The 17370-nt window shown below is 48.8% G+C and overlaps 1 protein-coding gene across 5 annotated transcripts in view; it reads left to right on the top strand.

Annotated features, from left to right (window-relative positions):
• Positions 1 to 17370, top strand: part of GBF1 (golgi brefeldin A resistant guanine nucleotide exchange factor 1) — a 2300480-nt gene that overhangs the window by 1252959 nt on the left and 1030151 nt on the right. For all 5 annotated transcript variants that reach the window (XM_085603553.1, XM_085603551.1, XM_085603552.1 and 2 more), the window contains one exon: positions 6085 to 6321. In XM_085603553.1, the coding sequence (XP_085459679.1) occupies positions 6085 to 6321 (237 nt within the window). The remainder of the gene's footprint in view (positions 1 to 6084; positions 6322 to 17370) is intronic.

The following is a 17370-nucleotide window of genomic DNA, read 5'->3' as shown; positions in this document are numbered from 1 at the left end:
CTTAAGACTGCTTTCCTGGTAGCTATCACCTCGGCTAGACGGGTGAGTGAGCTCCAGGCTCTGTCATCTAAGCCTCCCTTCCTTTCTGTTCATCCGGACAAGGTTGTCCTCCGGACTCGTCCGTCTTTTCTTCCGAAAGTGGTGACCCCCTTTCACATTGGGCAATCTGTCACATTGCCCACCTTCTTTCCGCATCCTTCGAAAGGTGAAGAGAGGCTCCACCGCCTGGACCCGAAACGTGCGCTGTCCTTTTATTTGGATCGCACCAGACAGTTCCGGGTGGACGACCAACTTTTTGTTGGATACGTAGGTGCTAAGAAGGGGAGGGCTGTACACAAGCAGACCATCTCACGGTGGGTCATATTGTGTATAAAGGTGTGTTACTCCTTGGCGAAAAAGGACCCTCCTGTTGGGCTGAGAGCCCATTCCACCCGGGCCACAGCGGCGACTACTGCCCTGGGTCGGGGAGTTCCCTTGCAGGATATCTGCCAGGCGGCGACGTGGGCCTAACTGCACACGTTCGCCAAGCACTATTGCCTGGACAGCCAAGTTTGGAGATATGGCTTCTTTGGCCGTTCTGTTTTCCAGGACTTTCTGGTGTGATCTTGGTTCGCAGACTCTCCACCGGGGTTGGTATTGCTGGGGTATCTATTCTAAGGTGAGGAATCTAACTAACGTGTTTCTTTCAGATGAACAAGTTACTTACCTTCGGTAATGATGTATCTGTAAGAAACATTACTTAGTTAGATTCTTCACCGACCCACCCATCCTCCCCGCTCTGCGAACCGACATCTAGGGTTAAGGTCATCCTGTTCAGGGCCCTAGACTTTTTGGCACCAGTGTCGGTCTTTTGCATGGCTCTGCGTTCCTGGCGCGGAAAGCTATGTACAAGAACTGACGTCCGCGCGCGAGGGCGGCGTCTAAGTATTCCGACGTCATTCCGGCGCTCGACGCCAATGACGGACGCGGAGCCGCAGACGACGCCTAGCGACGCGCAAGGGGTATTGCTAAAAAAATCTTTCCGGCTCCAGCCTGACGCCTGGGGATATTCTAAGGTGAGGAATCTAACTAACTAATGTTTCTTACAGATACATCGTTACCGAAGGCAAGTAACTTGTTAATTTAGGAGCGACCCTGAACCTTGCCTCCTCAGATTCGATGAAGAAAGAAGGATGAAGAGCCATGCTGACCCAGGAAGAAGAGTATACCAACTGCTTTGGCCCTAGCCCTACCTGCCTGTCCCAACTCCAACCTGTCTACAGTGGAAACCCAGGCATGTCCAGCAGTCAGATTCCCCCAGAGCCCGGAGGACCTGTCACCTTAATGACTGTCTTCTGTGAGCACCGGATTTGCTCATTACAGACTTCAACCACAGAATCCGGATCCAGGCGGCTCCGGGATTCTGCACCCGACACCCACAGCCCGAGTTGGAATGGCCCAACACAATGAGGAGGTCTTCCCATAATCCTGACCTGTTATCCAGTGATCCCCACCTTCCTCAAGCTTCAAGCCAACGCCTGCAGCCTCAAGCTGAAGGCGCCCCCCCCAACAGCGATTGGAGTTGGTTAAAAGACCCGACACCAAAAGACATGCACCGATGCCCCACTGCCTTAGGTGGCCCATCCAAAGGTGTCTAGGCATCCCCCAAGAACTCAACTTACCTCTACTGCCTGTGGTCGCTTTCAGGAAGCTTCCCTGCTAGAGCCTGCAGCCTTTTCTTCGAACCGAAGATCTCCATTGAAAACACAAGCGCCCTGACATCTTCTTCGCACTCTGTATCTGGCTGCCTCTGTGCCGCTGGTGGTGCAGCTCCTGTGCTGATTGTTGACCCTTGCAGTGCTGATTATCCACCCAGGAACTTTGCTCCCACACCCGAGTGGCCTGCTCGAGAGCTGTCCCTGTCAAAAGGTCCCCTTAGCCCTATTTGCTACCATTAGGCCCCTGCACTCTACAACCGGCTGTCCAGTGCCATTGGTGGTGCAATTTGAGTGCCTAAATGAACCTTGGTTGTAACCCTCAAAAACTATTCTTGCAGGTCATTTACTTATCTCCAAATCATAACCTTTTTTTTTTATCCCTTAGGAACCAATGCTGTGATTTTTGTTCCCTGTCGAGTTGAGATTTTGTATTGAAAACTAAGTAACTTTGCTTTAAACATAAAATTGTACTACTTATCTGTCAATGGTAGACTCCAGTGTATGATATATCGGCATATCCCCTCCTATACTCAAAGTATCTGAAAAGCAATCTAAAAGTAATCAAAAGTAATTTATATGTACTCTAAACTGTTTTAAGAGCAAATACAAACCTGTAATGATTGCAGTTCCATCCACAACTGCATTTCTTTGTAAGGTTTTGCATTTGAAAGCATATTCTACTTACCTGTTTGAAGTACTGCTTGGTTCTAGACATAAAACTTAAGTATACCCTTTTTATACTTACCTAATTGGTCTGGATTCTGTCTCTGAGTGTGTGTAATCCGTCCTCGATTGAGTGAAAACAATAAATGTTTCACATACCTTATAAGCCTATCTGCTTGACCACACTACCACATAGAGAGCTGTTAGGGATTTTCTAATGTATCCTTTGCTGTACCTCTGGGGATCCCCTGGACTTGGTGTACACTGTAACCTACTTTGGTGTGGTATATACACCGAGCCATCTTCCTACATTAGGCACATCCTTTGGTGATGTCAGAGAGCACCTACTTTTTTGAAAATGTTGGCAGCCAATAAAAGCAGATTGCAAAAACACTTTAATTGTGTTTGTAGGAGAGTAGGGTCTGCTTTCTATGTTCACCCCCACTTTTTGCTTTTGCTTTACTGGTTTTCGACTTAGATGTGGCTGTGGGCCTGCTAACCAGACCCACAGCCCTGCTGTTCTCTCTCTAAATTGATACTATGTACTTTAGGTGCATAACCCATTTGGATAGGATCACCTTATTGGCCCCTGTACAGTGTACCTTAGGTACCCAGGGCATAGGTGTATCCTAGGCCTACCAGGGGCTGCAGCATGTATTGTGCCACTCCTGGCTGGCCTTCCATCATGACACAACTGGCTGATCACTCAGCTGGGGCAAGGTTGTGTAATCACTCCTTGCTTAGGTGTAGTATTCCTATACCTAACTTACATATAGACACACGTGTACCTATCAGCCACTCCTATGGCAGGCCTTAACAATCCTGGAGGCAGAGTGCTTGGTAACATGTGAGATGGTGCTCTAGCATGAGCTGAGCCTGTCTGCAGCTTTCGGACCCATGTCCTTATAGCTGTTCTATGATATAGCCTACCATATACTCTTAAAGTGCCTTATAATCTTAAACGGTTATGGTAACTATGGTTTGGCTTTATCAAAACATGTCGTGTAAGGTGTCTAACACTTTGGAATAATACCCCCATCCCATTTCTGGGGATGAGGATATTATCCCTCCCTTCTAGAGGGAGAAGACATGTTGTAACCTACTTACCCGGTTAAAGTTAACCAGAGCCCCAGCATCACAAAATGGATGCTGCTGCCACAGACACAAGTCTGACCTCCTGCTGCTGGGAGTGATCCCGGCAAGGGAGGCTTGGACAATAGGTTTCCTGCCTTGGGAGGTGCGAGCACCACCCCAGACAGGCCTTAGTGTATTGGGGCAGGGAGGGATGAAAAGAATGAGACATGCCTGGGGCACACAAGGTGTCCCGTGCATAGTCCAGTTCAAACCGGTGCTGGGGCACTCCAGCCCCAGTCCTGGCGCGAAACTGGACAAAGGGAAGGGGGTGTAACCACCCCCCTCCCAGGTCCCACCCATAAGGCGTGACCTAGCAGGTAACCCAGCCCCCCAGATTAGTATAAGAGTGGTAGCTGGGCCCCAGGAGATTAGATTATCCTGAACCTGCAACTTGAACAGAAACTCTGGACCTTCGACATTCGACGAAAGAAGAAGACTGAAGAATCTCCCTTGTGGCCAAGGAGTGGCTACCCTGTGCAAACAGGCACCATCAAGAGACTACCCTTTGCTTTGCTAAAGTTCTACGAGGGACCGACTGCAGAGCCCGACCAGAGCCTTGACTTCCAGACTTCTCCGACCCTGATCCACAGCAGAGCTGAGATCCGTGGAGGCGACGAGAGACGTGGGACCGGCTACCTGTGAAAAGTGGCTAGTATCTTCAAGCGCAGCTTCTGAGGCACCCTCGAAGTTGTGCACCGGGGATTGAGAAGCCCCAACCCCAAGCACCATCTGCACCGAAGACCAGCACCCCACACCCCACGAGTCCTGCGTGGGGCCCTTCTGCATTTTCCTGCTTGCCGCGTATGTCCGGTCGCTTGCCTGCTGGCTGGTGGCCTTTGTGACGACGCATCCCGTAATCTTCAGCGCTGGTTTGGCTCCTCCAGACTGGCTCCTGCTCCTTTGAAAAAGAGAAGCACCCCAGACCTTCCTGGTCTGCACCAGAAGCGAGTCCTCCGTTCTTCGTGGGTTCCGCTTGCCAAGGCTTGGTGAGTCCTAGTCCAACTTCGACGCCGCCGACAGCAAGAGCCTTCGTGGGACAGCTTGCCTCCTGGTCCTGGTCGTCCTCGACGTTCCCTGGTCCTCGTGGCTGCAGCGACAAGCTTCACCTTCACCTGCAATCTTTACGACATCGCCTGGTTCCTTCCTGGTTCCACGTGGTCACTGGCTAGTGACCTTGACTCTGTCCCTTCTGCTTGCAGGTCTCCTCTATTCTTGATCCCAGCCTTGGGATCCACCGGACACTCTTCACTGACTGCCTGTCAGCAACTTTCCTTCAGGCATCCATAGAAGTCCACGACGAAACCCGACGCAAGTTCACACCTATGCACCCGCAGCCTGTGGGCTAGGTAACTTGGGTACTTCGGTGCTCACAAGGGTAGTGACTATCCTAGGGTCTAGTTTCCGAGTCTCGACTCTCTAGCTGCTTTAGAAGTGTCCTTAAACTGTTAATTGCTAACAACTACTATTTCTATCGACTTTTACGCATTACGCGTGAGTGTTTCCACTCTGCACACGAATCCCGTGGGCCTCCCACTGCCTAACTAACGCTAGTGTAGTGTAGCCCCAGCGATTCCCTAGGCCTAGGCCTATTCTATTTCCGTGACAGTGGTTCTTATACCACTTACTTAGTATATGGTTTGCGTGGCCCCTAGGGCCTAACTGTATTACTTACCTGTGTGACTTAATGTATGCTTAAATAAGACTGTGTTGTACTTACCTCTAATCTCATAAAGAGTGCTGAGGGTTTGACTAGAATAAATACACTTTATTTTATATATATATCTGTTGTGGTGTCCTTTCATTTGGTATTCAAGGGATTATATATGGTATCACAGCTGGCTTCACATGCCATTCAGAGTTTAGCCTAAGACTGCTCTTGTCCATGCTACCACTAGGATAGCTGGTCTATAAGGTTGACTTTACAACCAATCACCATAAGGGTATTTGGACTGATATAAGGTGTACACTAGAACTAGTGACATCATACATCAGGCCAACTTCTCACAGTGTTTATAGGCTTTAGAGCGGTGGTTCTTAACCTTTTGACTTCTGTGGCCCCCCACTTAATCACTACAGGAACCCGGGGACCCCCATTGAATCAGTATTGGAATCTGGGGGCCCTCACTGAGTCATTATTGGAAGCTGGGTACCCTGACTTGAGCATTTCTGATGATTGTAAAACAATACACCAAAATATATAGAAACAAGCATTCATAAAACAAATACTGAAATTATGAAATATTTTATTTAATTCACAAATATATCAAAACAAATAAAAATTTTCATAGCAAGGTTTGAGCTTTTCTAAATTCCAGCAGTGCTCCTATGATTGAATCCGATAATTCTAAGTATATTACCCCCCCCCCCCCCACACCCACCCCCACCCTCTCCAACTTGGCAGTACCCAGGCCACAGGTTGAGAGCCACTCATCTGGGATATAGTACTCATGGGCTCAATGTGACTGGTAAATAATTTTGCATGCCCAGATCCTACACCATGTGCACCATTGAGGTATGTTTTTTAAGCATTTGGAGCAGTCAGGACCTGATTTGGTGAGGTTTTTAAAATGCTTGGTTTGTGTCATTTTAGAAATGATGAAATTGTCATGCCTGAAGAGCAGACTGGTCTTGTGAAGGAGAATTACATGTGGAATGTACTGCTGCACCGTGGAGCCACCCATGAAGGTGTTTTCTTGCATGTTGTACCTGGAAGCTACGATCATGACTTATTCACAATGATCTGGGGGCCCACCATTGCTGCTTTGTCATATGTTTTCGACAAGAGCATGGATGAAACAATCATTAAAAAATCCATATCTGGCTTCAGGTATTTGACATTTATTAGTTTATTCCAAAATGTATGGGACTATTGTATAAGGAAATTAATATGCTTTCTAGTAAACTAAACAAAATGGCAGTTGTAGTGATTCTTAAAAATGTATTTTCAGCAAAGCCATATAACTCTCTAAAAAGTATTGATGTGTTACAATTCCTTCCTTTGTCTCAAATTATCTCTCAATGTAGTTTGTTGCTATGTGTTGCTATGTGTTGACTGTCTCATAAGTACCTACATCATGAAGAATTGAAGTTGGAATTCTGGAATGCATTAGTCATTTTAGAAAGTTCAACTTGGCAGTACACATCTGCTTTAAATCTAGGATCACTTCCCTTCGACATTAAAATGTGTGCTAATGTACTGCAGTGAAGTTTCAGTATGTGTACTTCATAGAGACTGTACACTGTAGTGCTTATTAGTGGTTGGCTTCTCTTAAGGGCTGTTTAGGGCATTATGTAGAAAACTTAGATTCCATTTATTCATATTTTATTTAAAGTACCAATAAATACACAACACAAAAATACATTGCTAAAGTTCATAGGTCTGTCTTGTTTTAGATGTGCTCTTTGTTCTAAGCCTTGTGTTTTGATGCAATGTCTGCCTGCCTTAACAGAAAAAATATGCACATGCACCTACATCCATTCAGACTGTGTATATGTGCATGTGTCCTCACTTACACACAGACACGCAAAGCGTATCCACACATGGGGACGTGTGGTCAGATGCATAAATAGACAAGCATGTAGTGTCTGACATGGAAAACATTGTGTTAATGAAAGCACTCTTTTTGATTTCTTAATACCTAAATATGCTGGCAATTTTAAGGAAGAAGCCTGCTTCTGTGGGTCTGATGTTCATGTGGTGGGAAAGTCTTTGGTTGTTTGCAGCACTTAACAGTGCTCTCAGTAGAACACTTCCTTAATTATTAAAAGAGAAGCAGACACATACTAGTCTTTAATTAAAGAATAAAAGGCAAGTGGAAATAAAATTAATTAATTACAGGCTGCTTAAAAGTAATATAGCATATTTTGATTCCTTTACATTTGGCACATGAATGTAGGCATTGCAATAAACCTTCGGAGTATTCGGACTTGGAATTAGAGAAAAAACGTGACCTTACTGGGGCTAAGTGTAGTCAATAGCAGGTTTAATCTATTTACAGCTGACTATTTAGAGTACCTTTCTCTGGAAATGTTATTTTTTGGTAATCAGTTGAGGTTCCATTACCTGCACAGTTTTTATAAAGATTGTGCTATTTAAGACATTCTTTTTTAGGCAACTAACAACATATTCCCTGATTCCCGGAATCTCACAAGTACAGAAATGTAGCGAATTATTCAAAACATTGTTCATTCACCCTGTTTGCAGCATGGACAAAATTGTTGTATGATTTACATACTTGTTTACAATCAGTTCATTTACATGCTTCTTTAATGAAGTCACCCTTTTAGTTTGAATATGTCATTTAGTGAGTCTAAGGATATATAATTTAAAAAAACACGATTTAAAAGTTTACGCTATTTAAGCATTTTTTCTTAACTTCTTGCTTACAAATCGTAGCATTGTTAAAAAGTAGCACTATTACATACTGTTACTAACCCCTTTGCCTCTATTTCCCCCCATGCTAAGCCTTTTTTTGGGGGCTATTTGGGGTAGTTTGGGCTTAGGCCCCTGTAACTTTTTGACCACATGAGGTATCCTCGCCAAATTTGCGCCCTTTTCTTCCAACACCATGGGGATTGTAAAGGTACCCAGGGTTTGTTGACTCCGCTGGAGAGGACCTAGAAATTAGCCAAAATACAGCTAGATTTTGTTTTTTGGGGGAAAAATTGGAAAAAAGGGCTGCAGATTAAAGCGTCTGGTTTTATCCCTGCAAATAGTATCAACAAAAGGTTAGTGGTGCTGAAATCACCATCTTCCCAGCTTTCAGGGACTGACGGACTTTTGTTAGAAAACCAAAATTCTTTACACAGTTTTGGCATTTTACTGGGACATAGCCTATTTTTGCTATTTTTAGTGCTTTCAACCTCCTTCCAGTCAATGGTAAAAATGGGTATGAAAGCAATGATGGATTATGGAAAGCTATACATTTCTGAAATATAGACACATATTTTAATTCAGCAAGGGGTCATTTGTGTATATCCTTCAAGGTTTTCTTATAGAAACTAACAGTTGAAAATAGGAAAAATTGAACATGAGTTAAGAAAAAATAAAACCGCAATTTTTGCCTACGTTTTCACCTGTAACTTCTTTTAAGTATGACAAATTTTTGAAATCGATATACTGTTACATCGGCTGGACCCTTCTGGTTGTGGGGATATATATGACTTGTAGGTGCACCTAGAACCCAGGGAACCCAGAGCCAATAACTGAGCAGTGTCTTGCAATGGTTTTTTATTGTGTACCGGTTATATAGCAATTCATTTGGGAAAATATAAATAGGGAATAATCGGTATGAAAGACACCTATGTATTTCTGAAATGGGAACAAAATATAGAGTTTAGAAACAGTATCTATTTGTCATCTCCCAAATTGTGATCACCCATACCAGCATGTGAATTATAGGACATTTTTCAAAGTGACTACTTTTTTACACATTGTCTTACATTTGGAAGGCAGAAATGCATTGAAAGTCAATAGGTAATAACAGTTGCTCTATAATTCTGTGTTCCCCTAAGTTTCCCGATATAAATGGTACCTAACTTGTGTGGGTAGGCCTAGTGCCCACGACAGGAAACGGCCCAAAACGCAATGTGAACACACCACATTTTCATAGTGAAAACGTACCCCTTTTTTGCAAAGTGCCTAGCTGTAGATTTTGAACCCTATCTCTGCCGGCACCTAGGGAAACCTAGCAAACCTATACATTTTTTTAAAACTAGACACCCAGGGGAATCTAGGATGGGGTGACTTGTCTGGTTTTCACCATGTTCTGCGTTAGCGGGCAGGCAAGCGCGACACACATATAGGGTAGTGAAAGGCTTTATTCTTTTTTTATAACACAAAAGAACACTGGGAAGTAGTGTGCTCAAGTTTCGGTAGACGTCTGCAGGGGTATATTCTCTCCTTCTTGGTGTCGCTTGATGTCTCCCTCACAGCGGTGTCGGGTAGGGGGGTCCGAAGGCGGAAGGGTGTTTCAAGAAAAGCAAACAAAGAAAACAGCGATTAGTGCCTTGCACAAATCGACATCAAGGGAAGGGTTCGTGAGTGGAGATAGCACCGTAGTTATGGGGTCGGGTCTTGTAGGAAGAAGGCTCCGTCACCAGCAAAGCGAGGGTTGGGAGTGTATTTCCACACAAGCTAGGGAGATTTCAGGGCAGGCTGCCCAGACCCTCCCGGGGACGCTATATCTGCCCTCCTCCCAACACCCCGGAGACGCAGACGCACCTGTTCCATCAGGAACGCGACAGGGCGATTCGTAGATGCGTTGGCCTCCTGGCTCTCCTCCTTCCTGGATCGGGATGGGCTCCGGGACTTCTGGTACTTCCGATTTCCTCCGGTTCTTTGGATCACCACGAACGCAGTCTTCCTCCTTCCAGTGGTTGCCCTCCATGTTACTGGCTGTGGGTGCTTTATCCGGCGAAGAGGCTGCCAGGCTCCACCCCCCAGGGGCGGAACAGAGGTCCTCCAGCTCGTCCTCCTTAAAGGGCCAGCTATACGGCAGTGCTGGAAACCGCTGCTCTTCCGAAACACAGTCCATGTCCAGTGGCTGTGGGGGAGAAAGACGATCGGCTACATGAGGTAGGGATTTATTATGGTTCACAAGGTCCGATGTCCGACACACCCCTCCCCTAGAGTCTTCCCGGTCGGGGATGAAGGGAATACGGGATAGAAAGTCGGCATTGGAGTTATGGATGTCCTTACGATGTCGTACCTCAAAGGCATAAGGCTGTAAGTACAGAAACAACCGCATCACCCTGGGATTGTTCCCCTTGTTTCTGCTCATCCAGACCAAGGGGGCGTGATCGGTATACAAGACAAAGCGTCTACCTTCAAGATAGTATCTGAGCTTCTCAACGGCCCACCTGATTGAGAGGCATTCCTTTTCTAAGACAGGGTAGTGACGTTCCCGGGGGAAGAGCTTCCTACTGACAAACAAGACAGGTCTCTCAGTCCCATCCTCTGTGATCTGGGAAAGGACAGCACCGATCCCTATGTCGGAGGCGTCAGTCTGGAGGATAAACGGACGAGAATGATTAGGGGATATCAAGACAGGGTGGCTGGTGATAGCTTCCTTTAACCGATGGACGGCTAACAGGACTGCGGCGGAAGGGGCTTGAAGTGCACTTTTGGGGGTGCTTTTCTGCAAGAGGTTCGTAAGGGGGGCTGCTATCTCCGAATATTGGGGAATGAATCGGCGATAGTACTCCAGCAACCCCAAAAAGGCTCTAACCTCTTTCTTTGTCTTAGGGGTAGGGGTTCTGGTGATGGCCTTTATTTTTTCTTCTTGAGGTTTAATGCACCGGTTCCCCAAAATATACCCCAAGTACCTTACTTTTTGTAAGCCTGCACGGGATTTTTTTGCATTGATGTGCAACCCAGCTTTCTGCAATTCCTGCAATGCCCCAGGTGGAGCTATATTTGACTATGTCGTCAAGCTAGGCAGAGGAGAAGGCTTGGAGGGGTTGTAGGATTTTATTCATCAGTCTTTGAAAAGTCGCGGGGGCTCCGTGCAGACCGAAGGGTAGCACCGTATACTCAAAAGACCGTCGGGTGTGGAGAAAGCTGTTTTTTCTTGGTCAGATTTACGCAGAGGTACCTGCCAATATCCTTTTGTAAGATCTGGCGTGTTGATGAAACGAGCGTTCCCCAGTTTCTCAACCAGCTCATCTACCCTAGGCAAGGGATAGACATCCAGTTTGGATATAACAATTCCCTGGCGAAAATCTATACAAAGCCTGATAGTTATCAGGCTTTGGGACCAAGACTATGTGAGAGGACCAGTCGCTCTGGGAGGGTTTAATGACTCCCATCCGGAGCATCTTGCTGATTTCGCTTGAGACGGCCTCCCGTCGGGATGCCGATATCCTGAATGGTCTTTGTTTTACCACAGCGGCTGTTTCGCTCTCTATGCGGTGTTCTACTAAAGAGGTTCTACCCGGCAGGTCAGAAAACAGGGGAGCATACTCTCCTAAGACCTCCAATAAGCCGCTTTGTTGGTCCCGGGTTAGTGCCTTGTTAACCACGAAGTGCTAAAGAGTGCTGAGGTCAGTGGTAGGGGACAGCGTCAGATGATTGTTAGCAAGAGGTGGTCCTATCCATTTTTTAAGCAGGTCGATATGATAGGTCTGTCTTTTATTAGGGCCCACCTGTATCCGATAAGTCGTTTTACCGACTACTCCCACCACTTTATAGAGTCCCTTCCACTCGCTCTTGTGTTTGGATGAAAAAGAGGGCAGGAGAACGAGTAACCAATCGTTCTCCTGTAGGGTTCTCCACTTTTTTTCCTTATCATAGACCTGCTTTTGGAGCACTTGCTTTCTTTCCAGGTTGGCATGGGCTAAATCCTTTAATCTACCTATCCTGGAGCAGAGATGTTGTGTATATTCGAGGAGATCGCTGGTGTCATTGTTGTCCTTCTCCCAGGTCTCTCGTCATTTCTAACAGGCTTCGGGGCTGGCGTCTTTAGAGCATCTCAAAAGAAGAACAACCAAGAGTGCTCTGTACATGTCCTCGAATGACAAAGTAGGCAAGGGGAGGTAAACGATCCCAGTTCTTTCTTTCCCCTGACAACATATTTCTTAGGGTCAACTTCAGGGTCCCGTTATACCTCTCCAGCAGGCCATCGGTTTGTAGATGATAGACAGATGGTTTTATATGCTTTACATCCAACATCCTACAAACCTGTGCCATCAGTTTTGAGTCAAAGGGGGTGCCCTGATTGTAGGAGAGTAGGGTCTGCTTTCTATGTTCACCCCCACTTTTTGCTTTTGCTTCACTGGTTTTCGACTTAGATGTGGCTGTGGGCCTGCTAATCAGACCCACAGCCCAGCTGTTCTCGCTCTAAATTCATACTATGTACTTTAGGTACATAACCAAATTGGTAAGGATCACCCTCTAGGGCCCTGTACAGTGTACCTTAGGTACCCAGGGCATGGGTGTACCCTAGGCATACCAGGGGCTGCAGCATGTATTATGCCACTCCTGGCTGGCCTTCCATCATGACACAACTGGCTGATCACTCAGCTGGGGCAAGGTCGTGTAATCACCCCTTGCTTAGGTGTAGTATTCCTATACCTACCTTATATATAGACACATGGGTAACCAATCAGTCACTCCTATGGCAGGCCTTAACAATCATGACGGCAGAGTGCTTGGTAACATGTGAGATGGTGCTCTAGCATGAGCTGAGCCTGTCTGCAGCTTTCGGAACCATGTCCTTATAGCTGTTCTATGATATCGCCTACCATATACTCTTAAAGTGCCTTATAATCCTCGCGGTTATGGTAACTGTGGTTTGGCTTTATCAAAATATGTCGTGTAAGGTGTCTAACACTTTGGAATACTACCCCCACACCATTTCTGGTGATGAGGATAGTATTCCTCCCTTCTAGAGGGAGAAGACATGTTGAAGACCTACTACCCGGTTAAAGTTAACCAGAGCCCCAGCATCACAAAATGGATGCTGCTGCCACAGACACAAGTCTGACCTCCTGCTGCTGGGAGTCCTTCCAGCGAGGGAGGCTTGGACAATAGGTTTCCTGCCTTAGGAGGTGCTAGCACCACCCTAGACAGGACTTAGTGTATTGGGGCAGGGAGGGATGAAAGAAACGAGACACTGCCTGGGGCACACAAGGTGTCCCATGCATAGTCTGGTTCAAACCGGTGCTGGGGCACTCCAGACCCAGTCCTGGCGCAAAACTGGACAAAGGGAAGGGGGTGTAACCATCCCCCTCCCTGGTCCCACCCATAGGAGGGACCTGGCAGGTAACCCAGCCCCCCATATTAGTATACGAGTGGGAGCTGAGTCCCTAGGACTTTGGATTATCCTGAAAACTGAAACGTGAACAGAAACTCTGGACCTTCGACATTTGACTACGGAAGAAGACTGAAGAATCTCCCTTGTGGCCAATGAGTGGCCACCCTGTGCAAACAGGCACCATCAAGCGACCTGCCGTTTGCTTTGCCTAAAGTTCTACGAGGAACCGACTGCAGAGCCCGACCAGCGCCTTGACTTCCAGACTTCTCCGACCCTGATCCACATCCACAGCAAAGCTGAGATCCGTGGAGGCGACGAGAGACGTGGGACCGGCTACCTGGGAAAATTGGCTACTTGCTTCCAGCGCAGCTTCTGAGGCATCCTCGAAGTTGTGCTCTGGGGATTGAGAAGCCCCAACCCCGAGCACCATCTGCACCGAAGATCAGCCCTCCACACTCCACGAGTCCTGCGTGGGGCCCTTCTGCATTTTCCTGCTTGCCGCGTATGTCCGGTCGCTTGCCTGCTGGCTGGTGGCCTTTGTGACGACGCATCCCGTAATCTTCAGCGCTGGTTTGGCTCCTCCAGACTGGCTCCTGCTCCTTTGAAAAAGAGAAGCACCCCAGACCTTCCTGGTCTGCACCAGAAGCAAGTCCTCCGTTCTTCGTGGGTTCCGCTTGCCAAGGCTTGGTGAGTCCTAGTCCAACTTCGACGCCGCCGACAGCAAGAGCCTTCGTGGGACAGCTCGCCTCCTGGTCCTGGTCGTCCTCGACGTTCCCTGGTCCTCGTGGCTGCAGCGACAAGCTTCACCTTCACCTGCAATCTTTACGACATCGCCTGGTTCCTTCCTGGTTCCACGTGGTCACTGGCTAGTGACCTTGACTCTGTCCCTACTGCTTGCAGGTCTCCTCTATTCTTGATCCCAGCCTTGGGATCCACCGGACACTCTTCACTGACTGCCTGTCAGCAACTTTCCTTCAGGCATCCATAGAAGTCCACGACGAAACCCGACGCAAGTTCACACCGATGCACCCGCAGCCTGTGGGCTAGGTAACTTGGGTACTTCGGTGCTCACAAGGGTAGTGACTATCCTAGGGTCTAGTTTCCGAGTCTCGACTCTCTAGCTGCTTTAGAAGTGTCCTTAAACTGTTAATTGCTAACAACTACTATTTCTATCGACTTTTACGCATTACGCGTGAGTGTTTCCACTCTGCACCTGAATCCCGTGGGCCTCCCACTTCCTAACTGTTGCTAGTGTAGTGTAGTGTAGCCCCAGCGATTCCCTAGGCCTAGGCCCATCCTATTTCCGTGACAGTGGTCCTTATACCACTTAGTATATGGTTTGCGTGGCCCCTAGGGCCTAACTGTATTACTTACCTGTGTGACTTAATGTATGCTTAAATAAGACTGTGTTGTACTTACCTCGAATCTCATAAAGAGTGCTGAGGGTTTGACTAGAATAAATACATTCTATTTTTATATATATCTGTTGTGGTGTCCTTTCATTTGGTATTCAAGGGATTGCAAATGGTATAACAGCTGGCTTCACATGCCATACAGAGTTTAGCCTAAGACTGCTCTTGTCCATGCTACCACTAGGATAGCTGGTCTATAAGGTTGACTTTACAACCAATCACCAATCACCATAAGGGTTGTTTGGACTGATACAAGGTGTACACTAGAACTAGTGACATCATATATCAGGCCAACTTCTCACACTGATCTGTTAGCATCTGGAGCAGAAATCCAACCCGGGAGAAGTATTCTACCAGTTTGTCAGAGATGTTGGAAGTGGTAGGGGCTCGGAGAGGAAAGGCCTCAGGGAATCTGGTACAATAGTCGACCAGAACCAGTACATATTGGAACCCTTTAGTAGAGCGACGCAGAGGCCCAATGATATCCATACCCACTCTCTCAAATGGTTTACCTATTATGGGTAGGGGCTGTAGGGGTACCGGAGGGGGGGAGATAGGGTTTTTTTCATTGACAAACCGTGCATTCCTTATAGTATTTCAGTGTTTGGGCATAGAATCTGAAAGAAACACGTTAGTTAGATTCCTCACCTTAGAATATCCCCAGGCGTCAGGCTGGATCCGGAAAGATTTTTGTAGCAATACCTCTTGCGCGTCGCTAGGCGTCGTCTGCCGCTCCGCGTCCGTCGTCGGCGTTGTGCACCGGAATGACGTCGTCGGAGTACTTAGACGCCGCCCTTGCGCGCTGACGTCAGTTCTTTTTTCTGTGCCAGTAAGCGCCGATCCGGGAAGAGCTTACCCCTAGTCATTTTTTGACTAACTTTTTTGACTTATTTTGGTCTATCGACTCGACTCTGGTGCCGGTAGGATGCCTGGTTTCAAAGCCTGTGACGCCTGTCATCGCCTTATGTCGGTGACGGATCACCATCGCCGGTGCCTTTATTGCCTGGGGGCCGACCATAAAGCGGAGTCGTGCCTCGATTGCCAGGCCTTGACATCGAAAGCTAGGCGGGAGCGGTCCCGTAAGCTTCTCGAGCTTCGGCACTCTGCTCCGCGCCGCTCTCAGTCCCGGTCCTGGAGGAGGTCCAGGGACCGATCGCGGAGCCGCAGCCATAGTCATCGCTCGTCGGGGTCTTCGGGTAAGTCGAAGCACTCCAAGAAGTCCAAGAGACGACATCGCTCTTCGGACTCCCCTCGCCGGTCGCGCGACTCGGCTGAGGGTCAGGGTGGTCCCACCCCCGCGGCTCCGTCGGAGCCGCAGATGCCGCGTCCGTCCCCATACCCGCCGGTCCCTGGGACTGACGCGACTCCGGCGGAAGTCAGTGCCTTCCTCTCGGCCATGAGGGGCCTGGCTCCGCCGTCGCACCTTCAGGCCCCGCAGGTTCGACTGGGCGACCTCGCGTGCCGGCGGCTCCGGCCCCGTCGCCGTCGACGGCTCCGGCCCCGACGCCGCAGGTCCCCGAGGGATCTAGGCCTGGATCTCGGCCGGCGCCGGTCGACCGCACGACGCCTCCTCCCCCGGCGCCGACACCGGTTCCACCTCCGACGCCGTCCCCGGACGACGTCGTTCCCCAGTTTAGTCCGGGCCCGACGCCGGCGCGGTGCCTGCCGGCGCCGATTGGTGAACGCTTCATCTACTGCCCGGCTCCGATCATTCCTCCTGTTTATCGGGAATCGGATGAATAGGGCGACTGGGAGGGGTCTGAAGACCCTATGGCCGCTCAGGCCCAACTTTCTCAGGACTGGGCAGAGGAATTGGGGGATGCCAGCGGTCTGGATACCTCGCCGGACGCTGGTTTCATCTCTCCTCCGACTGTGGCCTCGGAGGAGGGTGCAGCCTTCTCAGTGGTGCTGCGCAAGGCGGCCGAAGCCCTAGGGCTCGAGTTGCCTGCTGTGGCCGTGAGGACTAACGTCCTCACAGAGGTCCTTCAACCGACAGCAAGCTCCACTGATCCTCTGCTGCAGTTTAATGAGGCCCTCATTGACGTTCTGCAGGGCACTTGGTCCAAGCCCTCCACAGTCCCTCCTGTGGTCGGAACGTTGCCCGGCGCCACCACCCTGCTCCGGGCGACCCCAGTTTCCTCTCCCAACACCTCACCCCCGAGGGTCTGGTTATCCAGGCCTCAACCTCCCAATCCTCCTTCCCGTCCGCTCCTCCGGATCGGGAATCCAAGAGGTTGGAACGGTTTGGCAAGAAACTGTTCTCGTCCCTGAGTTTGGGGCTGCGGTCTTTAAATACCGCTTGCCTATTGGACCGTTATTCCAACTCTCTGTGGGATACGGTGGAGGACGTGCTGCCCTTGTGCCCGGTGGAGGCACGGACACGACTCACTCAAGCACTTGCTGACGGTCGAGATGCAGCACGACATGCCATACGGTGTGGACTTGACACCACGGACTCGCTGGGTCGGGCGATTTCCACCACGGAGGCGCTTCGGCGTCACGCCTGGCTGAGGTCCACATCATTTTCGGGGGATGTCCAGAGTTCCCTCATGGACATGCCCTTTGATGGCACTCGCCTTTTTGGTGAGAAGGCGGACAGTGCGCTGGCTCGGTTCAAGGACTCCCGGGCCACGGCCAAGTCCTTGGGTCTCTCGGCCCCGCGGTCGCAAACTTCCGCCTTTCGTCCCTTTCGTGGCCAAGGAAGGGGCG

Source organism: Triturus cristatus, chromosome 1_2 (genome assembly GCF_964204655.1).
Source record: "Triturus cristatus chromosome 1_2, aTriCri1.1, whole genome shotgun sequence".
Lineage (NCBI taxonomy): Eukaryota > Metazoa > Chordata > Amphibia > Caudata > Salamandridae > Triturus > Triturus cristatus.
The sequence above is the reverse complement of the archived record's forward strand: the minus strand, read 5'-3'. Positions and strand labels throughout refer to the sequence as shown.